The sequence below is a fragment of the Gossypium arboreum genome, chromosome 8 (genome assembly GCF_025698485.1).
Source record: "Gossypium arboreum isolate Shixiya-1 chromosome 8, ASM2569848v2, whole genome shotgun sequence".
In the NCBI taxonomy this organism is placed as follows: Eukaryota; Viridiplantae; Streptophyta; class Magnoliopsida; order Malvales; family Malvaceae; genus Gossypium; species Gossypium arboreum.
This window is the reverse complement of record NC_069077.1, coordinates 137,099,946-137,109,310: the sequence shown is the minus strand read 5'-3', so window position 1 is coordinate 137,109,310 and position 9,365 is coordinate 137,099,946. Positions and strand designations below refer to the sequence as shown.

Below are 9,365 nucleotides of genomic sequence, written 5' to 3'. Positions count from 1 at the left end.
TTTTGATTCCAGGGAAATCCCATGCTCTTCATAAGAGAGTTGAATAGCTTTGCACTGAGCCATCAAGTGGGCTGAATTGAAAAGGAAATCAAAGGTATTTGTGCTTAAGTTTTAACGCTATATAACTTTCCAATCTATGCACATTAGATGGCCTTTATTGTTTTCTATGTGAGCCTCGATCTAAGTAATTAACAAAAAATGTAATTTAAATTAACAACAATTAGCTTTTTCAGTTTAGAGAGCATGTATATATATGTTTAATGACTAATGATACATTTTTTACGTTAAGATTCTACCACTTAGCAGTTGAATCTAATTTTTAGCTGGCATAATTTCTTTTTTACTTCCAATGATCCAATAATGCAAAGTTTTTAGGAATTGCTCTGGTGTGATTCGCTTCTGGTGCATCTGGGCAGTTAATGGTGTAGATCCAACGATAAATTTGTTGTTTGGCAGCTTGATCATTCTGTTTTCTTGCAATAGAATATAATAGTTTATTCTTTCGGTTCTCATAGATCTAGATTGGGGTATCTTTTTCTAGGAGTTCCTTAAGCTCTTTACTGATTTTATTTAATCTTTGGATACGTTTCTCTTTGAGGATGTCTAATAAATTTTATTTTTGTAATTTTTGGCAATGTTTTTGCTTTGTCATTAATAGTGTAATTCAGAGTAATGTTTATCTTTACCATTTGAATAGGTCGCTTGACATGATCCTTTTGAATATCTGTCATAGTTGTTGTAACTTTTACAAAACAAATTTTTGTTTTTGTAATGTTAATATAATTCTTTACATATTTATATAAGTTAAAATTTGGTTTACTAAAATCTAGTATGAGATATATTCTCTAGATGAATCGGGTATTTAAATTTAAAAACACTATCCTATCCTTCTAGATCTGCATCTGTTTCTATAATCTAAGTATATTATTTATTCTCATCTGGAAATTTAGTTTTATTTTTCCATATTTTTCACAATATTTTTAATATCTTTTAGTATTTCAACATCTTTTTCATTCCAAGAATGTTTTTAAATCTTTTTAATCTTTTTGTAGTTTAATTAATTTTTAGCTAATTCAAGGACATAATCTCTTAATTGATTTGGATGACATGGATCTTTCAACTACACAACCGCAACCAGCTAGAAACCAAGGTGATTCCACATTTTTCAAAGAAGAAAAAAAAGGATTTTTGATGCAAGGTGATTTTTCTACTTCATTTAGTGATGCTGCCACTTTATTGGCGAAAAACATTCGAACTGTTGGCCTTGAAATCAATAAGAGTATTATTTCCGAAGTGCTAACTCAACAAAAGCCAGAAATGACCATTCAAGAGAGTGCTCTAAAATTATATCCAACATTATGTGAAGTTTTTGTTAATATATGAATATTATACTCGGATGTGAAATATAATTCTCAAGTTATTTATTACTTCTAATATTTTGTTTTTTTTAGAATAATTAAATTATTTATTTCACTAATGATATTTTAGCACATTAAATATGTATTGCGTTTAAAAATAATAAAGTAGATTATACATTATTTTTATAGTATTATATATTATGAGTTTTAATTCAAAAATAATATTTATATTAAGAATGTTATTAAATTATATTTAATAATAATTATGTTAAAATATGGTTAAATTATTTATTATTTTTAATAAAATATATTTAACAATAATTTTATTAAAATTTAATAACAATAACAATAATCATCTACTTAAAAAAAATTCTACTAAGGGTACTTTGGTCATTTAAGTCTTTTTACTTATACTATTACAACATCTATTCCATTCAACCAAACACAAGAATTCTATTACAGCTCTATTCTATTTCATTCAACCAAATAATTGAATTACTGATTCCAGCTCTATTCTATTATAGCTCTATTCAATTACAGCCCTATTTCATTACAATGAACCAAACATACCCTAAAATTGTTATTACGGGTGTGGTTTTGAATAGGCATTCAGACCCACAACCCTTGAATTCCTATTACAAGAGTTGAAAGAATAAAGGTGCAATAGCAATTATGTGGAATCACTTAAAGGGTGAATCATATTATTGCATTACTGTAGCGCGCGAAATAGTGACGGAATGGAATAGCAATTCCATCCAACCAAACATGCTCTAAGTGCGTCTAAAGATAAGACTTAGTTAAAAGAAACAACTTGAGGAGCTTTAAAAATTTTCTATATTGTACTTCAAATGCACTTAAATGGGTTGCAAAAACTCTTATGCGTTGCTGTAAAGAATATGAGTTACAAAATTAGAATATTAAATAGACAAAAGAGAAATTTCAGTTACATATATATAAATACTTAACAAATAAAAATTTACCGATTGGGTTTTAACTCGATTGGCATGAATATTGTTGTCAAAGTAGGAGAATGTTGGTTCAAGTGCGTTGAAACACGTTATCCTCTTATTTATGGGTTGAGAATAAGCTATTGGTAGTTTTAGATATGATCAAAACTTATAATAAGATTATTAAAAAAATTAGAGTAAATATCATAGGTAAAATTTTTTAATTGTTTCTAATTTTAATTTATGAAGTGAAACTCTCTTGAACATACAGAAATGAACATAATCTAAGAATCCTATTAATACCAAGGTCATTTCAACTTCTTCTGTTTGTGTGAACTAATATATTTTCTACGAAGATAATGTTTCATAACAACGGTTTTGAATGACAGTCATTCTTAAATAACAATTGTTCTCAATAGAATTATATTTAAGTGACGGTTGTTTTGAACTAGTAATATTTTAAACTGCAGTTGTTCTAAACATGAATTGTTTTGGATTTAATTATCTTGAATGATCGTTAATCTAAATGATAATTGTTCTAAACATAAATTGTCCTAAACATAGTTGTTCTTGACTGACAATTAAAGAACGATTTTGAATTATAATTGTATTCGAGCTTAACTCTTTTTGAACAATAATTTTACTAAACAAAAACTATTTCAACAAATAAATTTAATTCAAAACCCTTGATAAAATATAATTTAAGGGTAACTAAATAAAATTTTTAAAGAAGAAATTTAAAGATATTGCCATGAAAAGAAAACCTAATTCTTAGTTTGATTTAGAGAAAAGAAAATACATAATTAACTATTTCAGAAGCTAAAATGGACTGCATTTATTCATGAGTTCCTATGATTGATTAGTATTAAAACATTACAATATGAAATTAAAGATAAACTGTGTGTTCAACTATGGAGAAGGCACCTTCCATTGCTTTTCCACCTTTCCTAATTGACAACTATAAAATTGAAATTACACCAAATGGGTCAGTATATATAGTTAGCATAACAATGTACACAAAACCAAAGAAATGGTGAAAAAAAACCCCAATTTTTTCCAAACCAACCCGAAGTCATTCCAACTGCTAGTTTTAGACTTGATCAACAAATAATCTGTCACTTTCTTCTCCTTATTACACTCCTTTGAACCACCATTCAATCCATCATCTTCTTCCCCAACATACAAGAGAAGCACAAGCATACAAAGGAAGCCACTTAAAGCTTCTTTGCATTGCTTTGTGAAGGTACTCATGGTTGTTGCCATGCACTTCCCTTTGTGTTTCTCCACTTGGAAATGGAAGCTGGTTGGTGTCATTGCATTTTGATGGACCTGGACTGTTTGAGAAGGCAGTGTCTGGTGGAAGAACGTGTTGGCAACTTGCCGAGTTGAAACGAACATTCCATGGTTGATTTTGATGTCTTCGACGAGTTCAAAGCTTGGTGAGGTGGTGAGATCGTCCATGTTGCCTTCGTCTAAAAAGTGATGATCGTTGGGGTCATCGTCGATGAATCCATGTGTGAAATCTTCCATTTCTGGATTGTTGATACCGGTGTCATCGAATTCGAAACTATTATAATCATGTCCATTTCCTGCATGCAAAAAACAAAAGAAATATAGAATTTTTTTAAGTCCGAGAGAAAAGAACTAAGAGGAGGTGATATGGGACTTTGAATCTTTGGTAACCTACCTTGGATGCCATTGTCTTCATTTCTTGTAAAACTTGAAATGTTTTCGATAGGAACAACCTTGTTTTCTTCCATGAAACAATACTGTCCATCGAATCAAATGAAAGGACTAAATAAGAATTGTACATCAAATTATGGTTTTGGTCCTTATACTATGCTTAGATTTTGTATTTAGTCCCTCTCTCTCTATTTTTTTTTGTATAATATAGGTATCATTTATATTCAATTTACTGTCCTTGAAGACACTTTTAGGGTTTATGGCTGATCCCTCTCAATAATGTCATATTTAGGGGCGGAGCTAGAAAATTTTTTGAAGGGGGGCCATAATAAAGGTGTATATTTTTATGATAGCAAAAGTAAAATTTTACCATTTTAATAGCCTATATCTTTATAACTTTTAAAGAATTAAATCAATTTTTTCTCATTTTTGGGCGCCCAAAGTGTAATTTTATTATATACTAACATAAATTTTTTAAAATTATAAAAAGACTAAAGGTAAAAATTTTCATTTTAGGAGGCCAGGGCCGTGCCAACTTCTGGTCAAATTCTGGGCTCAAACTTAAATTCTTTCCTTAGGAATACAATGTATTTTATTATTACACAAACATTAGTTGGTAGTTCATACATTTTAATTCGGCATAATTTAGTCCACTACTTTATAAAATCATCAATTAATCTAAATAAAAACGCTATTCCCAACTCATCATGTTTGACATGAATTTTGTGGCGGAAACAATCTTTTTAAGAAAAATCTACTATAGTATTTTAAATGAAATAATTAATGTGGTTTAACGATTTAAGTTAACTAATGATATTCTAAAAATAAAAGATAAATTATGCTAAACTAAAATATAACGATTAAATCTTAAATTTGAGTATAGTATGAGGACCAAAAACAAATTTCACCAATTATATATGTAAACGAAAGTATTAAAAATGCTACCTGCTCTAGATCTTTGCTCGACATTCCCATCCATCTCGAATTTTCAGTCATTCTCTCTCCCTGCACCTCAGTTATCTCTATGGGACTTGTAATGGCTTCTTCCAAAGGTTTATTCATGTATTGTGCACAGCTCATCTCGTTCACTTGGTTTTGGTACATGCTTTTGGCAGTCATGAAAGTGAAATCATCGGCATTATTATTGCTTGAACTAGCCCCCCAAGCATCTTCATGGCCGATTGGATCTACCGAGAGAATCTCCTGCAGTATATCGGTTTCACGCATTGGTGGTGGTGGTGTTGCCATCAGCTTATGGTTGGTGAATCCAAGTCGAGGGAAATCTTCCACCTCCAATGGTGGCAGTGCCAACCTGTGCTGTAGTCTTGCACATTCGAGTGCCACATCGACCTACAAAAATAGTGATTTAGTGTACCGGTTAACTATTAAGTTACAATTAATTTTCTTTCTAATAGTTTTATTTATTTATAAAAAATTTAAATATTACAGAGAGAGAAGTGGATGTTAGACATATTACATTTAACAAAGTGTCGTTATAGAGAAAAATTCAGTAAATAGTTTATTTCATACTTTACAGATATTGTTGTTATTGATGAAAAATTGTTATAAAATATAAAAATAAAACATAAAAAATCGGTTGTAAAATAAAATTAATTGTTATAATAAAATGCTTATAAAATTGTACTAATTTCTGATTCTAATTTTATTAAATTATTGAAAAACAATTTACCTTGGATGGATGGTAGGGTAACGTTTCGTAGTTTGTGAAGGATGCATTGTTTAAGCCAAACACATCATGGGACAAGGATTGCATCCATTTAACCTCGTTGGCATCGCAAATGTCGATAGGTGACCGATTGAGAACACTCGGCGAACGAGTATCGATCGGGATACCAAAATCGGAGCTCTCTTCGAAGCTCGATGAATGGTCGCAAGCAAACTGATTTGGAGTCGCGACGGCTTGGTAATGGTCCCCAGGAACCTTGGGGGGAATTGCAGTTTTCTTAAACACACGGCAAAGAGCATAAGCATCCTGCAATCATTAACCGATCAGTGAAGTTCATGCAATGGTACGAAGAAAATTTGCGTGGAAACGGTGAGATAACCTAACCTGCAAGCCTAAGGAAGCCGATTCGCATTCGCGTTCGTCGAGACGATATTCATGCATGACCCAATTGGTTCGAGTGCCATGGGGTGCTCTTCCTCGATAGTAAACCAGGGTTTTTTTCATCCCTACAGCTCGTGTCTGAGAATTCACTTTCCTGTCTTTCCCCGTGGCTTTCCAATACCCAGATTTAGTTGCTCGATTTGTCCTTGATCCATTTGGGTACTTACGGTCTCGAGGACTAAAAAAGTACCATTCAAGATCTTTGCTGGGTAATAAGGATTTCCCTGCAAATTTATATGATGCATGTGATTATGGATTATTTGGTAACAAGAAAACATTTGCAACAATTACACAGTCTTATGCTAAGATTTTAGGATATTTTTTTTTTATCATAAACATAAAGCACGTATATGGTGCATGTGATTACGGATTATTTTGAAAATACAAACAATCTTCTTCTACAAATCATTTTATGAAGATTCCCATCTTCTTCTACAAATCATTTTATGAAGATTCCCCTTTCACAAATTTAGGGTTACCTTTACATTTATTAATAATTAAACATATAATAGCATATATTATACCTGAATACAGGTATTACTCAAATCATAGATGTGAAATAATCTAACCAGTTAAATATATTATATTTGAAAGATAAATATCTATTTATTTAGGTTATTTAAAATATTTTAATTATTTTTATAATTATTGAGGTTATTTCGGATTTAACTCTAACTTTTATATCTATAATTTAATACTCTTGTCACTCCAACTAGGAATTGTTGGATAATATTGTATTATTGAATGTGATTGAGAGTTGTATATATATTTTCTCAACATTCTTTTCTAATAATAAGTATATCATACTATTTTAGATTTTCGAAAATAAAACAATTAATTGTTCCTTTCTTGCTGTTGAACTTAAAAATATTGTTTGAAAATGAAAAAAAAAAAAGGCAGAAAAAGAGTACCTGGTAAGTCCCAAGGCTCACACTTGTAGAGATCAACTTCAGGGATGATCTCCAATTCAATCTTGCGCCCATTAATCTTTCTCTTGAGATAATAAACGACGAGCTCCTCGTCCGTCGGGTGGAACCTAAAACCAGGCGGCAATGAAACAGCACCCATCTTTTTTTGATTAATAAACAACCAATGATATCAAAGAAATGGAATAATGGGCGGCAGTGAAAGCCAAGAATATGGTTGTATTGTATGAGAGATTATTATATCCTTGGCCTTCACTACAGTTTAAGAGAAAGAGACGGAGGCTTTAAAGAAGATCCAAAGAGAGAGAGAGAGAGAGAGTTTAGGATATGAAAGACAAAAAGAAGAAGAAGAAAAAGGTGAGAGAGGAAGGCCGCCACACCGCCCTTTGGATGGCTTTTGTAATTGCTTTTGATTTGATATAATCAAATGATTCCCTGCAAAAAGAATGAAATCGTTTAATTGAAGCTTTGGAGGGGTTTGGTTGCTTTGGCTTACAATTATCCCATGCTTCATGCAATGTCCTTTCTTCGAATCTCGGCTACGTACCTACACGTGCCTACACCCCCTTCTCTTTCTCCCATTTTAAACACTAGGAATCTGGTTTTCCTACTCCTCCTTTACCTTAACACCTATATCAATACATTTTCATAAATAGATCAATTCTTTCAGTCAATCAATCTAAATTAGTTTCAACAATTTTATTATATCTCTTAAACAATATCAAAAGAATTTTTTTTGTTAAAAGATTTAATTCTACTTAATTTTGAATTTAATCAAAGTATAATATAACAATGGAGCGATTTATATATTAGCCGACCACTTTCTTAATACTATTCATATTAGAGAAAGGAGCTTACTTGACCCACAAACTTTTCTTGAGTTTCTCTATTATTTTAGTATTGATTTAATTCCATTTTCTATCAAACTAAACAATTGATTTAGTTTTGGAATTTAATTATTTTTACTTAAAAATGATTTGAATATACTTTACTTATTGAATAGAAAATATCAAATTTGAAAATGATATCTATTAAAAAAATTCTTAATTAAAATGTGCAATATTGTCGTTTCTTAGCATCCAATGATCCTAATTAACACATCATATGGAAGACTTTATGCTTGGGCTTGTCCAACTAATCAATCTCAACATATAAGCATTTCATGGAAAGTTTTCATTTCTTTTTGTAAAAGGTGTGGTAGATCAAAATGGAATGATTGCAACTTTATTGTTCAATAATGGTTAAATGTTTCATAATTGGATTTTATATATGTTATGATTCTAAAATACCAATTTAGAGAAAAAAAATTACCATCATCTATGATAAAATACTACTAAAGCATCTAAGGTAAAGAAGCATTTTGGAAGTTTATCCTTAGAGTTAATGGGGTTTGTTGATACAAAGAGAATATTTGGTAGTCGGTAACAATTCACACGATACTGTAACCTAGAGTTATTGAGCGAGGTTTCTGATGAGTTATGGAAGATGGAAGGATCTGGTGAAAGGTTCGCCGAATATAAATGGAGTTGAAGCTTTAAACCTTAGCTCCTTTTCTGGTGAAAGGCAATGTACTATTACCGGCAGGGCAGAAAGTGTTAATTCAGTCTACCACTTGTGCCATCCCTCTTTATGCAATGCAATTTACTCTTCTGCCAATTGCAACTTGTGACCAGTTGGATCGCCTTAATGGGAATTTCTTATGGGGATTGAGGAGGCTCTACTGAGTCGGTTCACAACCATCTAGTGAAGTGGAACCAAGTTTGCCATTTCAAGAGTCAAGGGGGTTTTGGATTACGGAAGGCTAGACTAAATAATCTAGCCATGCTTGCCACGGCTGGTTGGCGCTTACAGACTAATCAAGATGTTGTATGGTGCCAAGTTTTTAGACAGAAGTAATGCACAACACGCCTTTCATGGAAGTGGAATTGAAAGCGACTGTTTCGCCTACTTGGCGGGGTCTTTTAAAAACTCGATATCACGAGGTTGTAAATGGAAAGTAGGCAACGGGTCGGATTAATTTTTGAAATGATTGGTGGGTGGGTAACATCAAAGTCGAAGTCAGATTTTTTTTAATAAAAATTAAATTATATATTTTCATGATAATATAAATATAATTTCATTATTTTAATAAATTTTAAAGAATTAAACTATTATTATTATTTTTAGACATCAAACTATAATTTTACCATGGGGTAAAAGTTTTTTTCCATCTTGCCAGCCCCAGGCTCCGCCGCTGGGTGACACTCCATTATGTCACTCTTTATTTCTCCCTGCCGTTGAGCAGCGAACAGAGAAGGTTGCGGATTTCATTAATGTTGAAGGT

At 31.5% G+C, this 9,365-nt stretch overlaps 1 protein-coding gene across 1 annotated transcript; it reads right to left on the bottom strand.

Moving 5' to 3' along the window:
- Positions 1–3,115: 3,115 nt before the first annotated feature.
- LOC108469122 (NAC domain-containing protein 54-like) lies at positions 3,116–7,429 on the bottom strand. Its single transcript, XM_053018256.1, has 6 exons — positions 7,028–7,429; positions 6,060–6,340; positions 5,679–5,981; positions 4,934–5,338; positions 3,989–4,074; positions 3,116–3,872 (listed from the first exon to the last, which is right to left on the bottom strand). Exons 1-6 carry the CDS (start codon positions 7,182–7,184, stop codon positions 3,305–3,307), a joined length of 1,800 nt encoding a protein of 599 aa, XP_052874216.1. The 5' UTR covers positions 7,185–7,429; the 3' UTR covers positions 3,116–3,304.
- Between the last annotated feature and the right edge of the window lie 1,936 nt (positions 7,430–9,365).